Source organism: Thermothielavioides terrestris, chromosome 4 (genome assembly GCF_000226115.1).
Source record: "Thermothielavioides terrestris NRRL 8126 chromosome 4, complete sequence".
Taxonomy (NCBI): Eukaryota; Fungi; Ascomycota; class Sordariomycetes; order Sordariales; family Chaetomiaceae; genus Thermothielavioides; species Thermothielavioides terrestris.
This window is the reverse complement of record NC_016460.1, coordinates 1,363,765-1,385,006: the sequence shown is the minus strand read 5'-3', so window position 1 is coordinate 1,385,006 and position 21,242 is coordinate 1,363,765. Positions and strand designations below refer to the sequence as shown.

Here is a 21,242-nt window from a genome sequence, read left to right as displayed (position 1 = left end):
CGGCACGGCGGATTGACATGGGGGGCCAAGGCCCTGGCTGGCCTCTCATGGGGTCCGCCAGCCTGGCGGGTCCAGGAACGCCATGGCGTGTGAGTATCAGACCACAGACTCGGGCGTTGAACAGGGGGACGAACAAGGCAGCAAATGGGGAAGGTTGACGCGGCGTTTCAGATTCCTGGACTGAGATCCTCGAGCGCCTCTCTTGCCAGCTCCATCCCCATGCGGCGTCGATTGGCATGGCGGCCAGGCTGCCGTTGATCCGGCATGGAATTCCCTTAAGACACATCTTAAGCTGTCGTTGCCGGGTTATGCAGGTCGGGAAGAGGGATTCACCCCTGGGCGGCATGCCACCTTGGGGCGCGGGAGCTACGTCTGATGGCCGCTTTTGTGGTGAAGTTGCGGTACCGGACGACGTGATGGGAGTGTGATCTGGACTTGTGCCATGTTGAGAGGCATCCCCTGACTCGCAACCTGCCGACAAGCCAATCAGCAGGCAGAGCCGAAGAAAAAGCGTTGGCGACCTGAGGTGTCCGAATGTCGTGCCCCTGAGCTTGGGCGTTAGTGGAGTGTCAGTTCGCGTTGTGCCAACATCGTCTGAACGACAGCGAAAAAGAACTGCGCCGTCGACGCCATCGAGCGACATGTCGCAAAAGACAATGCGATTTTTTTCCTCAACAATGGGCAAACGATTTATTTATATATGGAATCAGGAAAAATGCATGCTACGTTGTAGATGGCGGGACGGGCGAGATGGATGGACCGAGTTGATCTCTCACCCCACCCCCCACCGGAAATAGCCAAAAGCTGAATCACGACCACAGCCCCGACAAACGAGCGAGCGAAAAGCAGAGGGGGTGTGATGGTTGATCGCTGTACGGACTACAGATCCCAAGGGGCAGTGCGTTTCTGCAAGTCGGACGGGTCGTGCCCCCAAACACAAGCGAACAGATGGGCACAGCTGCGGCTGTCTGCATCCAGCAGCGCCGAAAACAGGTTGTCGGCGGGTAGTGGCAGGCAGGTACAATGTAGGTAGTAACACACAGCCCGGTTTCGATGCTGGAATGCGGGATGTGGGGTCGGGTCGGTCCATGACGGGTGTTGCGATCTGCTTGGGACTGTGCCTGATGGATTCGTAATGAAAGGGAGAAGCAGACAGATAGGGATCGTACACACTGGACACGAATTCGTGAGAGTCGTGGCTGTCCAGCGCGGTGACGTAGGTATGCAAAGTGCCCTGCTCTGCGATGATACTCCGTGCTTGTGTACGGGCTCATCCCCAGCTGCGCAAGGGAGAGAGGAAACAGGCGAGAATGAATGCAGGACTCAGTACTCCGTCCACAGGCACTCGAATTCGAAACTGCATTGGGCAGTCTGCTGTGCCTCTCTAGGTCAATGCGAGACTCAAAGCACCGTTGTGGATTGTGCTGCCCTTGCAAGCTGCCCTTGCAAGCAAGTCTTTGTCCGGGGGCTGGTTGCCCCAACGGCAAGCAAGAAGCTGAATGGCACGAGTCGATGCAAGGTGCAGGTGCAGCCAGCTTTTCGAGCAGGCCGAGAAAAAAAAAAAAAAATTCCTAGCTGTCCAGTAAGACACGCTATCCGCGTAAGGCGGCGGTACGTACCCAATGCACCCCCTAAATGCGTGTTTCATCTTGAACCCTTCCAAGTTCCTTCCCTCCTTTGACGCTGTCCTCCGCAGTTCCACCCCTCCATGAACTACGCTATCCCCGAGCTCGTCACTTTCAGCAGGAATCCCCCTCCGGCGACCCTCAGTGTTCTCCCTTTTACGCCTCCTTCTCCAGGCTCAATTCCAACCTAATGATGCCTGTATATTGACTAGGTCTTTTTTTCCCTCCTAGTTGCGATTATTTTCTTTTTATTTTGTGTCGCGAGCACGGGCTGGGCTGAAAACGAGTCAAGCAGAATTGAGTGTGTGCGTGGTGGAGCGCTGGTATCTTGTACTTGGTCCGTACACGCTCAAGCGTATGTCCCGGGTTAGCTACCGGGCAGCCAAGCATCATCCACCCACCGCAGCACTTCAATCCAGCATTTCTAGCCTCCCAGCAACCCGCTTCCGATCTCGACATCCACCCTTCGATTTCGGCGTCGACTCCCGACCTGGCCCTCCGCCCCGACACCTTGCTTCGTTCCGTGGACCTCCACGGAATACAGATCCATTCCTTTTCGAGAAACCTACAAAGCCAACCTCTGCCTTTTTTTCCCCCCAACTGTCGCCGTCCGAAGACAGCACTCGGCCTTATAATTGCACCTGCCACCTTGTCCTTCTCTCTTTGACTGAGCGAGAAAGGGTAAGAGGAGAGCGACAGACTACGAAAGGCCCTCCGACAGTTCGGGCCCAGGTCTTCCGACATTCGATTCCTGCTTGATTGCAGCGCCTTGCGATCGGAGATCGACTCTCCTTCGACGCGCAGCGCACGTCGCCGCACCGGGTCGGCCGATTCGACGAGTCCATCTCCAGCCCATCGGCTCCGGGCTCGGCGTGGTATCCTGTTCCGACGGGATCGTGAGACGCATACATTCTGATGAGGACCGGAATCAGATAATCGATAATGTCCACTTCTAGACCAGGCGAGCACCTCACCATCGGCTATCCGCCACAAAGTGTCTCGGCTCAAGGTCGGTCGAACTCGCCCACAACTTCTTCGCCGAACGATCCGCAGTCCGCCGGCAGCAACCTTCGGTCGCCCTTTGGTCTTTCGCCTGGCCTGACCCCCACATCCAAGATGTCGGCCGCGTCGCGCTCCGGCGCCGGCTCGCCCTCGCACGAGATAGCCGCGTCCGGCCGCCTGTTCTCCAAACGGTAGGCCGATCCCGCCTTGCTTCCCGCGCAAGGCCAATCACCCGCTAATCAAGCTGTGCGTCGCAGGGCTAGAGAAATCCAAGCCCAGGAAGGCGTTCCGGGCTTGCCGATGAACCCCTGGAACGGCCCTCCCACGAGCGGAAATTCGACTCCGCTTCGCGAGAACATCCCCGAGTCGCCCACCGATGGCTTCCCCGACTTTGCTCAGCTGCCCACCCCGGACAGCTTGCCGCAGACGCGGCGGACCCGTGCGGGCACATTGCCATCTAGGTTCTCGCCCGGCGCCGCTGGCACTTCCCTGCTCGGCGTGCCCGCCCTGGCCTCCAAGACGTCCCGCCCGAGCCCGTCGCAGACTCCATTCAAGTCCCCTTCGCCGGGTCTTGAGGCGCCCGGCGATCTCTCGAGCGGGTCCACGTTGCTTTCAAGGCTGCGTGCTGGCTCCATGCCTCAGCGGAGCCCCTTCGCTCATGTTTCGGGCACGAGCTCCCCGTTTGGGCCTTCCATCTTCAGCAGCTGGAACCCGACCGGCCGCGAGAGGGGCAATACCCTGGCGAGCATTGCGAGCCTGGGGTCCAACGGGCCCAGTTCTCCAGCCCAGTCCCACGTCTCCCGCGAGGGGACTGCTGAGACCGATGTTCATATGAGAACGCTGGACTACCTTGGCTTGGCTGAGACCCCCCAACCACCTCGTGCGCAGCTTGCCACCCCCTACCTGCCGAATTACGCCGACTTTACCAAGGCCGCCAACCGGTTCCGATCCTACTCGGTCAACAACAAAGACAGGTACGCCGACGATGAGGAGGACGAGTACGACGCCGAGGCCATGTCCATAATGGAGAGTCACTATGCACAGCTTCAAGACCAGCTTGCCGCAACGAATGCCGCAATCCACAGCCATAACTTGGCCGTGCAGGCCTTTGCGAGCCAAGCGGCTGTCAGCCGTCCGCGTGCAAGGACCGCCGGCGTCCTAGACACCCCGCCGTCGCGCATGCTGCGCAACTACCTGCCTACTCCGTCGAGACTCGACAACTCGTTCACCGCGGCCGAGATCCAGCTGCCGGATGAGAAGACGTTCGACGACCTCGCGCAGACTACGGCCGCGATGTCCTTGGGAAGGTCGAATAGCCGGAACAACGGCCTGTTGGGAGCGGAGGAGCAGGGGCTGGAAGGGCCAACCAGCGCGCTGTGGCTCGGCAGCATCCCGACGTCCACCACGACGTCTACGCTGACCGAGATGTTCAAGTCGTACGGTCCGATAGTATCGGCCAGGGTCTTGACCCACAAGAACTGCGGCTTCGTGAACTTTGAGCGCATTGACAGCGCCATTGCGGCCAAAGCTACCATGAACGGCAAGGAGATATTCCCCGGCGCGGGGCCGATTCGTATCAACTTTGCCAAGCCGCCGTCCAGCACCGGCACCCCGGGCCACGACGGAGCTGTCCCTTCTCCCAGCCCTGATCCGTTCGCTAAGGGCCAGGAGAATGGCCAAAATGCCGGCGCCGGCGCTGGCGCGTCCGGCGATGCGGGACCGGCGCCCGTCGCAGGAAACAACATCACCCCCACCGTGCCGCCTCTTCGTGAGATGACCGGCGAGATTCTCAACATTGTTCGGCAGTTTGGGGCCACCGAAGAAGACAGCTTCCGCATCTCGATGAGCCTGGAGCGGGCGATTGAGTACAATGCCTTCATCGACGAGATCCCCCCCATTAAGGAACCTTCCCACACCAGGGTTCACGACGCGCCGAAGCTACGCGACATCCGCAAGAGGATCGACAACCAGTCACTGTCGCAGCAGGAGATCGAGACCATTGCCATCGATATGCTTCCCGAGATTGCCGAGCTCTCGTCTGATTACCTGGGCAACACGGTCGTCCAGAAACTCTTTGAGCACTGCTCCGACCCCGTCCGGGACTCGATGCTGGCCGAGATTGCCCCGCATATGGCCGAGATCGGCGTGCACAAGAACGGCACTTGGGCAGCCCAGAAGATCATCGATGTGTGCAAGACGCCGCACCAGATGGGCCTCATTGTCCAGCACCTGCACCCGTACACGATTCCGCTGTTCCTCGATCAGTACGGCAACTATGTCCTGCAGGGATGCTTGAAGTTCGGCAGCCCTTACAACGACTACATTTTCGAGACCATGCTGAGCAGGATGTGGGAGATCGCTCAGGGGCGCTACGGTGCCCGCGCCATGCGGGCCTGTCTCGAGAGCCACCATGCCAGCAAGGACCAGCAGCGGATGCTGGCGGCTGCGATCGCTCTGCACAGCGTACAGCTGGCCACCAACGCGAACGGTGCTCTGTTGCTCACCTGGTTCCTCGACACGTGCACATTCCCGCAGCGACGGACCGTACTGTCGCCTCAGCTCGTCCCGTACCTTGTCCACCTGTGCACCCACAAGGTTGCGTATCTGACCGTCCTCAAGGTGATCAACCAAAAGGCGGAGGCCGAAGCGAGGGACATCATCCTCCGGGCGCTTTTCTTCACGCCAAACGACCAGGTCTTGGAGGCGATCCTCAGCGACCATGCCTGCGGCGCGACCCTGATCTTCAAGGTTCTGACCACCCCGTTCTTCGATGAGACCATCCGGAACCAGGTGGTCGAGACGGTCAAGTCGGTCTTGATCCGCATCAAGGCGCAGCCGGGGCAGGGCTACAAGCGGTTGATGGACGAGGTCGGGCTGGCGACGCGGAGCACGGGGGGCGGAGGCGGCGGCTCGCGCGACCACGGGAGCTCGGAGCGTCAACGCCCCGGTTCACGCCAGGCGGCAAACGCCCAGCACCACCACCAGCAACCGCCGCAGCAGCAGCAACAGCAGCAGCATCCGTCGCAGCATACCGGACAGTATGGCGGGAGTAGCAACCAGCAGTACTACAACCCGCTGAATGCGGCGTCCAGCCCGGCCAACTACGACATGGGCTTCGGCATCCCCCGCAGCGAAGGCGTCGACCAATTCCCGCCCTTCAATGCCCAGACCCCAATGTTCAACCCGCCTAACCAGCCGATGGGGCCGAACGCGCTCCAGCAGCTGCAGTTCCAGCAGAACATGATGGCGCGGGGCGCCCCGCCGCCGCCCATGAACAACTTCTTCCCCCCCATGCAAGCCGGCTACGGCAGCTTCCCCAGCCCGAGCCCCTCGCTGGACCAGTACCGCGGCCAGCCCGTCGCGAACGGCAGCCCGATCCCGCCGCCCGCGCAGATCCCGACGGGCGGGCAGCCGTCGGCGCCTTTCGGCGCGCCGGCCTTCGGCGTCAACGTGCCGCCCGGCATGGGCGGCTTCGGCTATGCCAACCCGATGCAGAACCCCGCCATGGGGTACATGCCGCAGCAGCAGGAACAGATCAGCCAGAGGCCGCGCGGGCGCGTGGGCCGGAGCCCCCAGCCTGACGGCAGGCAGCGGCGCCAGTAAAACTTGGATTCTTTCATTCGACTCTGCTGCGTTTGTAGCGGGATAGAGGGTTACTTTACGTACTTGTTTAGTTCTGTGAATTTTCTCCTTCCTGTTCCCGTCTGCGGAGAACGAGACCCTCACGGCAAAAGCGAAAGAGCCAGGAACGGCCAAGAGAGGCTGCAGCGCGCTGCTTGATAGGAGAGAGGGCAGGGGGCCGGGAGCCAGGGGGGGCGCTTACTGTAAAGAAATCTAGATGGCTCGCGGCCGTTGGGGAGTGGACAGATGAAGACAGATCCGGAACGACTGGCCTTGCCTTGCCTTGCCTATCTTACCTTACCTTACCTATAACCGACCCTCCCTCCCTGCTTGCCTGCCTACCTACCTACCTACCTACCTGTCTGGTCCTCTATGCTGATCAGGCTAAGACTTTTTACTATAGAACCGGCGGGCTGATTGGGAGGAGGCAATGACAGGGACTCGTTCTGTTCTGCTTGGTCTTCTTTTGGGAGCTCTTTGCGATGCGGTGGGTTTGTTGGGCTTGGTTGATCTGGTCTTTGGGTCGTTGAAGGGAGGAAAACGGAGGAGCCCCATGCAAAATTATCACACACACACATACACACGCACCCTCTCTCACTTCTTCCTCCCCTCACCCCCCCACCCCCCCAACTATCTAACTCTCTCCGTCATCCTCTGCTCCGGTGTTGGCCGCAGTGCGACTCGTTGAATCTGTTGTTGTGGTTGCTGGGGCGGTTGTTGGTTCCTTTCTCTCCCCTTCCCCACCAACCCAGCCTTGTGACCCTTGAAAACAAATAACCTTTAGTCCGTCATTTTCCCTCCTCTTCTTCTTTCGCTTCGCTGTCTTTATATTTTGGTCCTGGCTTGACTTGACTTGACTTCAAACTGGCTTCGGTTTGTCAGTTACGGCTGGCTGGGCTGGTTGTGGACCGGCTGGCCTGCTGGCCCTGCTGAGCGGGTGGTTGGGTCGGGGTGACTGACTGACTGACTGATTGACTGAATGATGCGCTTTGTTTTGGCCGGGGCTTCTTCTTTCTTTGGCAGGGGGAAAAAAGGGGGATTGCAACTTGGTAAAATAAACGTTTAACAGTTATACTTAGACGGGTTTGAAGACAAATATAGCGTATTGTTATTGCTACTGGCGTCGCTGCGTTGGCTTGTCCTTGGGCTTGTTCTTGCTTGGCGTGGAGAGCACATGCCTACCACCGCACCACATTCACACCGCTACACCGCTGGGCTGTATTTTGTTGTTTGCACGTATTATATCTTCTGTTGCATGGTTGTCTATAGAGGGTTAGCTTTAGAAGGGTGGGTCTTTGGATGTTCTTGTGCTGTCGTTGTGAGAGTGAGATGAGAGAGGCTTGTGTGTGTATGCTGTACACCATGGAATGAGACTGGGCCATACAAAGGGAGATCCAGCCAGGTGGAAGATGGCTTTTTAACAATACAAGTCTCTGGGCCGGTAATATGGGAATGGTCGTGCGAGTCGGAAGTGCAAGGGAAGGCACGGTACATGTGAAGGGCAGTGATACATAGGCCAAGGGCTTTGGTTCCCAAAACTCTTTGGCAAGACACGGATTCTGCCTCGATTAACGCCAGTTGTCAGTCGTGTTTGTCCTAATACGAGCTGTCCTGGCTCAGAAAAGGCTTTGAGTCGGAGCCTGGTGTCACTGCATTGCTTGTGACGCTGTGGCAGTTGTTTGCCTCACCCCGGCCTTCTTGTTCATCTCTTCTCTCCTCATTGGCAACCAGCTGGGGGCTAGCGGACATTTGACATGAACAACGGGTTTCTCGCCGGCTGCCTCACCAAGGTCCTATTGAACTGGAGGTTAGTGTTTCATGGCTGGGGTTAGTTGCGCTTCTCAAACACCCGTTGCACGGCCACTAGATCTCACAAGCAGATAACCAGACACACCAGAGTCAGCGAGAACAACCCCATGTTTCATACAATCCTGAGTAACTTAGTTAACCCGTAGGTAGGTAACAAGCATGTCAAGCACCATTTGCACACCCAAACCCGCGTTGTTCTCACTCCGACAGGTGGGACACTAGCGGAACCATCCTGGAAATGACTCGCAAGAAGAAAAGCAACGACAATATTCGCCCGCCCATTCCCGTCTATCTAAGTATGTATCTTGCCCACAAAACCATCAGATTGCTCGCCCTCTCCCTCCCTCCTCGAAAACACAGAACATCAGCTCCCCATGGCTGCCCGCTGTATGTCCATCGTGAGGGCAAAGCCGAGGAGAAGGAGGCGGCATCAGCAAGGCGCAAAAAAACAAAGACAAGAGCAAAAGACGCAACCCAGTAAGCACGCAATGCCCGTCACACCCGTAAAGGAACCAGCGCAACCCAGTCAGTGAGTCAGTCAATCAAATCAAATGCGACCCAGTCCCAAGCAAAGTTGGCTCCATGTAAAAACACAAACCAAGTAGATGAGCCTCTCCCTAGACGCCGGTTCCGAGTTAAGTACCCTCCTTCGCGTGCCGCCCGCCCATGGTGGGAACATGGGGGGAAAAGGGCAGGCAAGGACGATCTGCGATATCGCTACTGACACAGTTTTCCATGATGGAAAAGAAAAGAGAAAGGGAGGAAAAGGGAACAGGAGGCGGGAGGTTAAGGCGGGAGGGGTGAATCTCAATGTCCTCCCGCTCTGAACCGAACTGCACTTGACCCCAAAAGGCAGTTTGTCCCCCTCCATGCTTGCCGTGCTGCTTTTGCACGCACGCTCCCGGTGAAAGAGGCGATGGAATGTGATAGGATGTGCTCCGAGGGCTAGGAAAGGAACCGCGCCGTTGTTCACCGCCAAGAAGAAGAGATCTGACCTAATCTGGCATGACCCGGGGCGAAGGTCGGTAGAGGTCAGACTGCGGAGCGACAGGCCTGCTCATGGTGGCAGGCGAACCGAGAGGGAACCCAGCATCACGGTGGCGCGGAATCTGGGCCGAGACATGTCGCATCGCCAAGGATAATAGGTCTGGTCCGGTTGGGCTTGGGAAAGATCAGATCGCGGAGGCCTTGGGACCGCGACAGTAGAAGGATCGCGGCAATATCAGACCGCGAGAAGGTCAGACCGCGAGAAGGTCAGACCGCGACAGTAGAAGAGATCGCGGTACGATCAGACCGCGGAGGTAGAAGGGATCGCGGCACCACCAGACCGCGACAGTAGAACAGACCGCGGTAATATCAGACCGCGAGAAGGTCAGACCGCGGCAATATCAGACCGCGACAGTAGAACAGACCGCGGCAATATCAGACCGAAAATGATGAAAGGTTTCAAGGTCAGAGGCCGGGTCACCTAAGGCGACGAAGGCGGTGAAAGTTGATGTCCTTTCTTGGTGCGGTCTGGTTGCTGTAATCATCCGCGGATGTGCAGCGGAGCAGCCTTGTTGTTCCCTTATGCGCTGCCAAGCCTCGCGGCGCCGTGTAATAGAGAAAGGGGAGAAGGGAGGTCCCGCCGTGAAGATGATGACGCCTTTGTTGAGGACAGCGTCAAATGAAGAGTAGTAGACCAGTTGGTGAAGGGCCGCAAGGTTCAATAGTCGAGCATACGCCGCGATACTTCCAGCGGCGCGACCCTCTTGTCGGGTGTTAACAGTTTCCCCTTCCATAAGACGGCCCCCCGCCCCACTAGATCTCGATCGGTGCGTCGTCCGGGCCCTCGCCAAGCGCCTTCTCCCCCTCGCCGCCGGCCTCGAGCACGACCGGCTCGTCTCTGGTGATCGCGGCAGCCTTGGTCGGCGTGGCGGGGACGCCGGCGCTCTCGATCGGGCCGTCCTCCTCCAGCGGAAGCGGCAGCGGCGCGGCAGGCGACTGGTCGCCCTGCACGGGCGTCTTCTCGCCCTGCGTCATGGGGGGCACGTCGTCGGTCGTCGCGGGCGAGGCGGGGCTCTTTGCCGCGTCCGCGTCGACGGCGCTCGTCTCGACGTCCGCGGTTGCCGAGATGTCCGTGTCGGGTTCCGGCGACTGCGAGTTGGTGAGGCTGGGGACCGGGGCGGAGACCTCGGCGGCCTCTGCTGGCGCGTCGGCCGGCGTGGATTGTTTCTGTGCAGGGGCGGCGGCGCCCAAGAGCTGGCGGATCCGCGCGGTGATGGACTCCGCGTGGGCCAGCATGGCAATCAAACCCTGCTGATCCATCTGCTCGAGCTGGCCACTCTCCAGGTTGGTGGCACTGGCCCGGGCCATCATGTCGATGACGGACGGGTCGGCTTGAGACTAGGCGAAGGTTAGCATATGCCTGGATAATCGGCGAGGTGCTCGGGCTTACAATCATGGCATCGATGAGGACGGATATCCCGTCGTCCTGGCTACCGCTGAGCTGGGCCAAGTTGAGGGCAGCCTGCTGCTCCTTCAGGGACCTCTGTGCCATCGGAGCCGGCGTAGGAGCCGTCGTAGTAGGAACCGTCGTAGGAACCGGCGAGGGAGCGGGCCTGTCGTCCTGCGCAGCGTTCGTTTGCCTGTCGACACTCTTGCGAGTCCTGGAAATGGTCAGCACAACTGGCTCGAGGCCCAGCAAATACAGCAAATACGCGAGCAAAACGTACCGAGAGAGAAAATCAAGCATGATGCCCTTCTCGGACAGCCGCACGGTCCGGCCAAAGGTTTCCACGTCCCGCCAACCGGACTCGTCCTCGCTGTCGTCGAGGTCGATTTGGACGTAGCCGTTGTTGACATAGCCCCGGGTGAAGGCGGGCCTGATGACGGGCGCGTCCTTCACCTTGCGGTGCTTGTGGGCTGGGCCCAGACTCACGAGACTGTCTAGGAAGTCGTCGGTATGCAGCGGGCACCTCCAAGTGCGAAGAGCAGGGGGCAGCGCCAATGGGGGATCCAGGCAGTCCAGGTGCCAGTAGATGCCGCAAACGCTGCAGGGGATGATGGCACGATTCGAGGAGCTGCTCTTCTGGCAGACGTGGCAGATAGCCGCGTTACCGTCTGCATCGCGAAGCCGGAAGAAATCGGGGACCTGGTCCTCATCGCTCTTCTTCTTGCTGTGGGAAGTGTTAGCAAGGCCGGGAAAAAAAAATAAAACCAGGAGACAAAGAAGAAAAGGGCGAGAGTATTTTGCTCACCGAGTAGGCTTGACGGGCGCCACGACCTCCTCGTACTCGCCCTCGGTACCGGTGCGCACGCCCTCGAAGCGCTCGCGCACGGAGGCCGGCAGGCGGAACGCGCTCGAGTTCTTAGCTTCGAGCTTCTCAAGCACCAAGGCGAAGGGACCGCCGTGGCTGGGCACGCCGGCCGGGTCACGGTTCGCGCGACACACGTTGCAGAACCACTCGACAGGCATGGCGTCCTGCAGCAGAATCGGGTCGGCGCAGCGCACGTGGAAGGACCGCGTGCAGCCGTCGCAGCAGATCAGCTCGCCGTTGCCGCCGCATGACGAGCAGTAGTCGTCGTTGTCATCCTACGGGTGTGCGCCCAGTCAGCAAAACCGGAGATCAGAGCAGGGGTAGTTCAGGGGGGCAAGGGAGGGGGGTGTGGGTTGTCGCAGTGTGCACCATTGCGTTATATTTCGGCAAGCCGGCAGCGAGCGTCAGGTGCGGCAGCTTGCCGCTAATTTTTTTCCTGGGGTGGGAGGAGGAGGGTTGGGGGGTGGAAGGGCGGGCTTATTGTGGAAGCCCGCCATCTCCGGATCCTGCGCCAGGTCTGGGAAGATTTGAACCGGACTTGGTCCAGGATCATGATAACCCAGCGATGGGGGGAAATAATCGAAGGAAGAGACATAAGAGGAAGTAGTAAAAACTAAAAGGAAACAAAATAAGAAAAAAAAAAATAAAAAAAATAAAAAAGATGAGGAGCAAATCCGTACCTCGCGGGCAGCATTGCCGTTGCCGACAGGACTGCTGCGCTCGCCGCTGGGACGAGGAATGCCCGCTGAAGGGCCGTTCTTTTTCTTCATCGGCCTAGATAGCAAGGAAAACAGCGTTAGCAAATACAGACTGCTTCAATCGGCGCCGTCGTAGCCAGCCTTCGGTAACGTACGAGTTCTTAACTCGGAGTCCGGTCCTGGGCTTTTTCGCCGGCCGCAGCGCTGGCGTGCCCGCGCGCGAGTCCGCAGCCGTCGACGCAACCTCAGATCCGGGGAACAGGTTGGCGGCCGTCGGGGAGGGCTGGTCCTCGAGATCATCGTGGGCGCGCTTGAGCGACGAGCGGGTGCTCCGTCCCTCCCTGGGAGCCGGCGTCGGGCGGGACGAAGGGAGAGAAGTGCGCGGCCGCGAGGACGCCGCCGCCGGCGCAGCCGGCGTGGCCGGCTCCTCACCTCGTCTCGGCCGGGTCGCGGCCGCCCGCGGAGAGCTCTCTCTCACGTTGCTATCGGGAAGCGGCTTGCTGGTGATCTTTCGCGCGCTCTGGCGGAGACGCTGCTTCGGATCGTTCGGGTCAATCTTGCCCACCTTGGTGGCGAAGACCAGGGGCGGCGCGCCGGACCGGGCGCCCTTCTTGGAATTGAGATTATTGCTGTTCGGGAACAGGGGCGAGTCGACGACGGCAGGCATCTCATACGGTTGCTCCTCGTCGTGCGCCGCGGGCTCCTCGGCAGCAGGGGATTGCCGCTGCGCGGAAACAGCAGCAGGAGCAGGAGTAGCAGTGTTGTTGGAAGCAGCCGACGAGGGCCGGGAGGGTGACACGTTCCGGCTCTTGCGCGGTGCGTTGGACCGACGCCGCTTGGCTGCTGTGATTGGCTGCGGCGGCGCAGGGCTGGTGCGCGAGGGGGCCTCATCAAACCCTTCAGGCCTCTCCCCGTCCTCGTCCTGGGTCCCGTCGGGCGGCGACAGCGACAGCGCGCTGGAGAGCGAGGAAGTGCTAGAAACCGAATGCGCCCGCGTGCTCCTCCGCGAAGGCGTTTCCGTCTTTGCCTTGCCCTTGCCTCCGCTGCTCGCCATCTTGGATGCGGACGATGTCGCCTCCGACTGCTGCCGACCCGACCTGCGCTTTTTGCGCGGGGGCAGCTCAGGCTCCGGCTCGGGCTCCGGCTCAACGTCCTTCTCTGGTGCAGGCTCAGGCTCGGGCTCGGGCTCGGGCTCGGGCTCGGGCGCCTTGGCCGGCCGCGGTTTTTTGCTGGATTTGCTGGGGCCTGGATTCAGGCGCAGGGTCGATATGTCAAATTTGACGAGGTTGCCATAGGGTGCACGCTTCGGCTGGCGCGGCGTGAAGCGGCTGTTGGTCGAGGGCGGCACGAAGTAGTAGCAGGCTTTGTTGTCCTTCTTGCCTTCCCTCTTCTTGGCCTGGATGAGAAGGCCAAATCGCTCGAGCGTGTCGGCGTTTGCAGTCTGCAGCAACACCTTCTCGATCATGTCGAGAAATTCCTGGTTGGATGAATTTTCGTCGTAGAGCGTGCGCAGGGCCCAGGCTGTGGGGTACCGAAAATGCGAGAGCGCCTCGTCCACGGCTGCCTCCACCACCTTGTCGAGGAAAGCTTTCCGGTCGACCTGCGAGCCAGCACCTGCACTCCCTGGGCGCTTCTGCAGCGGGCCGGTGGTGCTCGCCCGTGATAAACTCCTGCGTCCCTTGCCCTTTTGAGACGGCGTCCTGGGCTCCCACTCATCGTCGTCCGAGGCGCCCGAGGCGACCGAACGGCGCGGCCGGCGTGATGCAGCCGCCGTGCGGATTTTGCGATCCTTGCTGTACGCGGCCAGCTCCTCCTCGGCCTCTTCTTCCTCGGCCTCGTGCCCGCCTTCGCCCTCATCAGCAAGTCCATTATCCTCTTCCTGCGTTTCGTCTGCCTCGGTCTCGTCTTCCTCGGGCGAAACAGGCGGGGGCGCAGGCGCCGGGACTGCCGCGGCGGGCTTTTTCTTGACGACGATCCTGCGTACAGGCACAGGCGTGCGCTCAGGGGCAGCAGGCGTAGGTGTTACCGTTTTCTTAAACAGGCCGACCTTTGGCAGCGTTCCGAGCGGAGCCATGTTCCCAAACACGCCGCCGCGCAGCAGGCCGTCGTCCTGGTAGCTGGCTTTGACCTGCACGGGCGGCTCGAGCCAGCGCTGCATGAATGCTTTTTGTCCCTCGGTGCCGTTCGCGCCGCTGCCGCTGCCGTTCCCCATGCCTTGTGCCCTTGAAGCCGAAGTCGAAGACGACGACGAGCCGGCCGCACCGTTGGGCGCTACCTGCGGGCTCGAAAAGCGCGATCGCGTGGCCCGCGTGTTGGCCGAAACCGAGTTGGAAGCCATGGTGGCGGGAGACGCAGCAGGTCTCTCGGCCGCGCTGGCCCCTTTCGCTGCTCGAACCAACGCTGCGTCGTCTCGCGCCTGCGTAACCCGGTTAGCATCGCTGCAGAAAAAAAATTCACGGAAGCAGGATAGACCTACCGATCTGTCGTTCTAGGACATGAAGCCCGGCGTAAAAGGCGCGTTTTTCGTGGCTGCACGCGTCGCAGGCGGTGGTGTTGCGGAAAAGACGTGGGAAAGAGTTGGGAAGGGGGTAGGGAGAGCGAGAGCGATCCCAGCTTTCTTGGGGGTTGATGCTCGGGTGGCCGACAGGGGGCGTGGGCTGCTAAGCTCACGGCGTGAGTGCGTCCCGTGCTGCGCTGCCTCCAGGCAGATGCGCTACCGATCGAACCTTGGAAATCCGGTCTAAGGATTCTCGTAAAATGCCCCGGAGAGCTCGCTTAAGAGCAAGACTCGGGATTCGTGATCGGGATGCTTTGTTCTTACGATTTCGAGCTTCTCCAGGTGAGTCGCTCGGATTCAGGCGCGTGCCCCTGAGCGATTGAAATTCTGCTGTATATGACGAACGGCCGACCAACGTGTTGATCGGTGAAGTCTTTTTCTCTCCTTCTCGCTCGGCGTAATTGAGATGGGCTTGCGAATGTGAAGAATCGAATTGTGAAATGCGATGCGATGTGTGCGCGGGTTGGAAGGGGAGGAAGGGGGCGGAAGGGGAGGAAAGGGAGTTGGCGAGTGTAATCCGTGAGGTGGGTGAAGAAAACAAGCCGTCAGGGGGTTTCGCCGCTCTTCTGTTTTGCTAGCCGGGCAGTCGGGAGTACCTCAGGTATTGTGAGCGATCGAACACAATAGGCCACAAATGAGCGTCAAAAAGGTCAATAGGCTGCGCTGTTGCCGAACAATACACTGTAGTCGAATAATCGATCTCATTCCCTGGCTGGCCAGCCTGCGTTCTCCCCCTGCGCACCAAGTCAATCCTCGAGGCCAGGAGATCGCATAACAGAACTCCTCAACGCAGTTTTTGTTTTCCCACGAAGAGCAAGCCGTACCCGGAGTGCATTATCAAGACTACGGTGTGCTTCCTTTGCTGGCGAACTTGGGCATGTCAGGCACCATAGGTAGCTGATCTTGATATCTTTCCTTGCAGGCGGAAGGCCACAACTACCTAGATACCTCTAGCATGCTGCTTTCGGGGGGTAATGCAGTGGAGCGACATGGAAGCCAAGGCAGGCAACTGCGCGGAAAAAAAATCCTCCCAGCTCATCTTCGCTCGCCTTCGTAATCGCTTCCACCACCCCTATCGCTCTGAACCTGACGGCCTCGTCAACGCTTGTTGGGGGGCCCGATGCCCCCAGACTCGTGCCCCGCACATGCTCCCGAACTTGAGGTGGTTTCTCTGGACATGGCCCCGCTTCATCCAAGTCACATGCACCCGGTGCCATTCGACTACTCCTCGTCGCTATCCTCCTCCTCCTCGTCGTCGTCCTCCTCTTCCTCCTTATTCGCCGGCTTCTTGGCGGGCTTCTTCTTCTTCTTCTTGTTCTTGTTCTTGCCCGTGTTCCGGGCCAGCGGTTGCGCCAGGATCTTGAGGATCTCCTCGTCCTCGATCTTCTTGTCAGTCTTGAACTTGCTCAAGTCCAGGGCAGGCGCGGCACCCAGCTTGGTGATGCCATTCTTGGTAATCGCTGTGGATGGAAATTAGCTTGGTCACGTCCTTGCTCCAACAGCGCAACAAATGCCTTACCGATGGTGGTGAGCAGTCTGGCAACGGGCAAGTTGTCCTTCTCGCCCGTAACCTCGTACTGACGGAAGACGTTGCCGCGCACGCACTCAATGACGCCCGACTTGGCATCGCGCTCATCCTCGAGCTGGCGCAAGCTGAACGGGAACGTGCCGAACTTCTTCTGTACCTCGGACAGGATCTTGCGGGAGGTCGGCCGCTTGAGGGCGTACGTGTTGGTGGTGCGGCGGTGGAGCGTAGTCCGTTGCTCGAACTGCTTCACCTTGCCCGACCCGAGACTGACGCCCACCTCGACGCCCCAGACCTCGCCGACCTCAGGGACACCCTCGCCCTTGGTATTCTCGCCAGGGGCGAGGACGATCTTCTTCTTGCCTTCGATCTCGTTCCGGTCAAAGAGCCACGAGGTCGTGCTCTCGACGAGATTGCATTCGTAGGCGTGCGCAACCTTCTCCAGAAGGCTGGTGATCTTGGCCTGGGTCGGGGGCTTGGCAGCTGCCGCCTTCGCCTTCTCCTCGTCGGTGCCCTGGGCCAGGAGGCCGGGCGGCAGCATCAGCCGCAGCAGGAGCTCGTTGGCATAGTAGGCGGCCAGCAGCAGGTCGGCTGACCGGCCCTCGACGACATCCTGCGCCTCCTCGGGCTTCCGTGCCAGGACCGTGTCGCACACAATGGAGCCGAAGCCGTCGATCTGGGCTCCCAGCTGGATCTTGACGGGCTCGCCCGGCTGCAGCTCGACCGCGGCCTCCTTCTCGTCCGACCTAAGGGGGGTGTAGGGAGTGACGAACGCGGCGGGCGAAACAGTGGTCGGGTGGGAGAAGCCTAGACAACAACAGCAATCAACCCAATTGCCCAGCGGTAGCAGGGACTTCAGCTGACCACGCACCCTTGGTGACCTTCTTGCCGCGGTAGACCTTGGAAAGCTCCTCCTCGATGAGCTTGTCGCCCTTCTCGCATATGTCGACGATCTTGCTGCCGGGCACGCAGAGCTTGGACACCTCGGCCAAGACCTTCTCGGAGATCTGGGCAGCCGTCTTGTACTTGGTGAGGGTGTCGGGGTTGTTGAGGGTGTAGTCTGGGACAAGCATCAGCACCAAGCGTGCGCGAGGACGAAGGACAAAGGACAGGCCGTTTTCGGGGGACCGGACGGCCAGACGACCGGAATGGGGCAGGGACAGACATGACGGGCTGCTGCGGTAGCAACCCGAGCCCACGCCGGGGGATGAAAATTGAGAAAGCTGGGAAAGCTGGAAGAGCTGGGGAACACGGGCACCGTTCACGCGAACTGACCGATTCCTTGCGCCTCGGTCGCCATCTTGACCAACTAACGTTACTACAAGCGAACGAGCGGCTTGCAAAGTATAATTCCAAAATATCCAGGGAATAGCGCAGCCGCAGCGCGGAGACCACGAGCAGGAGAGCAAGGAAAGGCAACCAGCTGCGGGGGGGCGCGTGATGATTTTGAGCTTGCAGCTGCTGGATTTTGTGTGGAGGCGGGGGAGGGGTTTCTCCTGCTTGTTTGTGTCCCGCGGGTTGTGCTCTGCTCCCCACTCGAGCTGCAAGTGGGAACTGTGACGGAAGGCTTGGTTTCGTCGAAGGAAAGAGCGTGAGCGTGGTGCCAAGACTGGAGAGTTTCAGTACCTTCTGGCATTCCTTTGGCGAGCTGTGGTCCCAAGTAACTGTACCTGCCGCACCAGGACCCACCCGTCCGCAGCGCCAGAGCCCACCCCCGAACAAGCCATTGGCCAGGCGCGGTTCGCCGTTTCTTTCAACCTTCGCGCATCCCGTTTGGCGCTGCCGCCTCACCGCGAAACCGAGTTGCCCAGCCCCAAGAGAAAACAGCGGCATCCAATCTGCTTCTGGAGCGCACGATCTGGTCCCGCGCGACCCGGCACCAGACAAAGCGCGCCTCAGGGGCTCCTTTGCTGCTCCGTCGAAGCAATTCCGTTCTTGATATATTTTTCTCGTTCTTTTGTTCTGTTCTTTCCCCTTTCCCCTCTTCTTCCTTCCTGCCGACGATGGCCGCCTCGCAGGCGTCGGCCGCTGGCGGCGACGGCGGCGGATTGTCATCAACGGCGCCCCCGACCTCTGCTCCCGGCGTTCCATCCTCATCCTCATCCACATCCACATCCACCGCCTCGGCCTCGGCGCCGGCCGCTGCCGCCGCCGCCGCCGCCGCCACGCCGTCCAAGTCCGGCCCTCCCCAGGCCGATGCCGCCTCCGCAATTGCCGTTCGCGACAAGGACGCTCTCAACAAAGTCATCGTCGAGCGCTTCCAGACGCACGATTGGATCCATTCAGCTGCCCTCAAAGAGGCCCAGATCCGACTCGAAAAGGACACCAAGGACATGCTCGCGCGCGCGAGCGACTATCGCGCATACAGGGACTACTACGCCAGCTTCCCGGCCAGGCTCTACGGTGAGGGCTACCGCGGTTACGGCAACGGCTACACCGAGAATGGCGGCACTACCAAAATTATCTATCCGTCACAGAAGCCGCGCCCCGGCAAGCGGACAACGCCCCCCCTGAAGTTCAGCAAGAAGGACATGAGGAAGCAGGCCGAGCAGCATGAGGAGCTGGTGCCCGTCCGGATAGACGTCGACTGGGACAGGATCAAGCTGCGTGACACTTTTACCTTCAACCTCCACGAGCGCCTCGTGTCCGTCGAGTTCTTTGCCGCCCAGCTCATCGAGGACATGGGCCTCAGTCCGACACTCGACAAGCCCGTCTACGACCAGGTGGTACAGCAGATGCATGAGCAGCTCAACGATTTTTACCCCTTCGCCTACGCCGAGGAAGACGCCCTTGACCCCGAGCTTCCGTATTCCGCTTACAAGAACGACGAGATGCGCATCCTCGTCAAACTCAACATCACCATTGGCGCTCACACCCTGGTAGATCAGTTCGAGTGGGATATCAACAATCCAATGAATTCCCCCGAGGATTTCGCCGCCAGCATGGCCCGCGATTTATCGCTCTCGGGCGAGTTCACAACAGCGATTGCCCACTGCATCCGCGAGCAGACGCAGCTTTTCACTCGCAGTTTGTACAGCATCGGCCACCCCTTCGACGGCCGTCCGATTGAAGACGCCGATCTTGTGGCCGCATTCCTCCCCTCGCCCTTACCCTCCGTTTTTAGACCCCAGCAGCAAGCGAAAGATTACGCCCCATACCTTTACGAGAACACAGAAGCCGAGCTGGAGAGGACCGAAACCATGTTTTCGCGTGAGCAGAGGAGGCAAAAGCGGTCCATCAACCGTCGCGGAGGTCCCCAGCTGCCGGACCTCAAGGAGAGGCAGAGGACAATCCGGACATCGATCGTCTCCTCAGTACTACCCGGTGCCGCCCCTAGTATCGAAGAGAGTCGCCTGTTCAAGCGGACAGTAGGCAGTGGCCTTGCTGGGAGGGGCAAGCTGGCTGCCCGTGACGGCGACTTGTCCGACTCGGAGGATAGCGACGAATCCGCCCCTGATTCTCCGGCCATGTCACAGCTCCAAGGCACCGCCAGGACCAGGGGCATGCGCGGTGCCGCCAGTGCAGCTGCCCAGCGCATGGCCAACCTCGGGCGGTCCGAGACACCTGAGGCTACCATACATCACCACGAGACAAGGACATCACGCCGCTTCGGCCGCGAAGCAACCCGGGAGCAGACCGAGGAGCCACTACAACAGATCGTCACCCTCAGAGTGAACCCCGCGAAACTAAGAAAGCTTATGCGAGACCTCAAGATGCGACACGCGCCGCCGCCTGGCGCAACACCCACTCTTGCCCACCAACGTGCCCCTAGCTCCGTCGTCCCGGGCTCCATGGGTCCTCCCGCCACCCCATCCTCATCTAGCCAACCACCCCCGCCCAAACCATCGAACACCGTCTCGTCTCTTCAAGGCCAACTTGGCCGCGTTCCGGCCCCTCCACCCGAGCCAAACGGAAGCGCGCCCAACGTGCCGCCGGTACGTCTTCCACTTTCTTGCTTTCCTCCCTACACTTTGGAACTACCCCCAACCCTCCTCCGCTTTACTCCTTCACCAGATTATACACCCACCAACCGCCACCTCCCATGCACTAACCGAGAAAAAACATAATAATGATTATTAACATCCTCGCAGCCCCCGCCGCCGGAATGGCTCACCGCCGCGCTCGCCGAGCTGCTCAAGTCGTACCCGTCCGACTCGTTCGAGGCCATCATGCGCTACTGCGCCATCAACACCGAGACCAACGCCTTCGTCTCGCTGCCGCTGCCCCCCGGCGAGCCCGTGCCGCCGCCCAACGTCCAGTTCGCCTGGCTGCCGCGCATCCGCTGCCGCGACTGCCCCGGCAAGTCCTACACCGCCGGGCCCGACATGACGGTGCAGAACTTCGAGGTCCACCTCAAGAACCGCGTGCACAGGGAGCGCGTCGCCGCGCGGCTGAAGAAGGCCCAGAGCGGCGGGCAGGGTTAGGCTGTCTCGCCTTTGCTTGGTTGCCCTTGAGGGTGTGACGGTGAGTGGTGAGCTTGGGTTAGGAGTTGGGTTGGGTAAGAGTGTGGTTATTCTCATTTTGCCTGGGCAAGGGAGCTCCATATTACGGTTTGCAAACTGCGGTTTCGCGGCGTCTTGGTATGTTTTTTTATTTATTTATTTATCATTTTTTTTTCTTTTGCTCTTTTGTTTGTTATGGCATGCTGGCTCCCTCAGCAAGAAGAGACGGCGTCTTTTGTTTTATTTAGCGGACGACAAGACCGCGCCTGGAACGAAGTACGACTATTGGAAATTCGTCCTGCCAATTTGGATGTACAATACAATTGCATTCCGTTACAAGCCGACAAACACATGGGTTGGTGGATGAATGAAAGGTCGGGGGGGGGGGGGTGGGCAAGCGAGCGCTGGTTTGGTTTGCCCTCGCCGTCAATCAACTGTTTGCCCAAGCGGGAGCACGTCCTGATATTCCCAGCTTGCACGCATCACAATATCCTTGGAGATCAGAAAAATGTGACGACGAGGACCGGTAAATCATGACGAGATGTTCGTGCCAGCAGGGACAGGGGGCGACAGACAGCGCTATCGCGTTGCGTTTCCAAGTGGTTGGGTCGGGCCACAGTATACGTTTGCGTACTTCGTAGATACGGTGGGAGAGAAAGAAAGC

At 59.9% G+C, this 21,242-nt stretch overlaps 4 protein-coding genes across 4 annotated transcripts; 2 read left to right on the top strand and 2 right to left on the bottom strand.

Annotated features, from left to right (window-relative positions):
- The first annotated feature begins 2,468 nt into the window (after positions 1-2,468).
- Positions 2,469-6,454, top strand: THITE_2118727 (uncharacterized protein). The gene is made up of 2 exons (XM_003655202.1): positions 2,469-2,818; positions 2,885-6,454. The coding sequence occupies exons 1-2, from the start codon at positions 2,568-2,570 to the stop codon at positions 6,228-6,230; spliced, it is 3,597 nt and encodes a 1,198-aa protein (XP_003655250.1). The 5' UTR covers positions 2,469-2,567; the 3' UTR covers positions 6,231-6,454.
- Positions 6,455-8,996: 2,542 nt separating this feature from the next.
- Positions 8,997-14,392, bottom strand: THITE_2155496 (uncharacterized protein; the record flags this gene model as incomplete). Its single annotated transcript, XM_003655201.1, has 7 exons — positions 8,997-10,442; positions 10,495-10,705; positions 10,772-11,215; positions 11,297-11,631; positions 12,037-12,130; positions 12,210-13,228; positions 13,337-14,392. The coding sequence occupies 7 exons, from the start codon at positions 14,390-14,392 to the stop codon at positions 9,858-9,860; spliced, it is 3,744 nt and encodes a 1,247-aa protein (XP_003655249.1). The 3' UTR covers positions 8,997-9,857.
- A 687-nt stretch (positions 14,393-15,079) lies between these two features.
- Positions 15,080-17,670, bottom strand: THITE_2118722 (uncharacterized protein). The gene is made up of 4 exons (XM_003655200.1): positions 17,412-17,670; positions 17,008-17,196; positions 16,131-16,943; positions 15,080-16,071 (listed from the first exon to the last, which is right to left on the bottom strand). Exons 1-4 carry the CDS (start codon positions 17,434-17,436, stop codon positions 15,833-15,835), a joined length of 1,266 nt encoding a protein of 421 aa, XP_003655248.1. The 5' UTR covers positions 17,437-17,670; the 3' UTR covers positions 15,080-15,832.
- Positions 17,671-17,907: 237 nt separating this feature from the next.
- Positions 17,908-20,667, top strand: THITE_2118718 (SNF5-like protein). The gene is made up of 2 exons (XM_003655199.1): positions 17,908-20,071; positions 20,228-20,667. Exons 1-2 carry the CDS (start codon positions 18,140-18,142, stop codon positions 20,558-20,560), a joined length of 2,265 nt encoding a protein of 754 aa, XP_003655247.1. The 5' UTR covers positions 17,908-18,139; the 3' UTR covers positions 20,561-20,667.
- The last annotated feature ends 575 nt before the right edge of the window (positions 20,668-21,242 follow it).

What these genes read in the sequence shown, in the direction of transcription:
- THITE_2118727 (XM_003655202.1), top strand. Translation starts at nt 2,568, where the DNA reads ATGTCCACTTCTAGACCAGGCGAGCACCTCACCATCGGCTATCCGCCA. An exon ending in GGCCGCCTGTTCTCCAAACG is followed by an intron (nt 2,819 to 2,884) that starts GTAGGCCGATCC and finishes TGTGCGTCGCAG; the next exon opens with GGCTAGAGAAATCCAAGCCC.
- THITE_2118722 (XM_003655200.1), bottom strand. Translation starts at nt 17,436, where the DNA reads ATGGCGACCGAGGCGCAAGGAATCG. An exon ending in GACCGAGGCGCAAGGAATCG is followed by an intron (nt 17,197 to 17,411) that starts GTCAGTTCGCGT and finishes TGCTTGTCCCAG; the next exon opens with ACTACACCCTCAACAACCCC. An exon ending in CAGACTGCTCACCACCATCG is followed by an intron (nt 16,072 to 16,130) that starts GTAAGGCATTTG and finishes TTCCATCCACAG; the next exon opens with CGATTACCAAGAATGGCATC.
- THITE_2118718 (XM_003655199.1), top strand. Translation starts at nt 18,140, where the DNA reads ATGGCCGCCTCGCAGGCGTCGGCCGCTGGCGGCGACGGCGGCGGATTG. An exon ending in GCGCGCCCAACGTGCCGCCG is followed by an intron (nt 20,072 to 20,227) that starts GTACGTCTTCCA and finishes ACATCCTCGCAG; the next exon opens with CCCCCGCCGCCGGAATGGCT.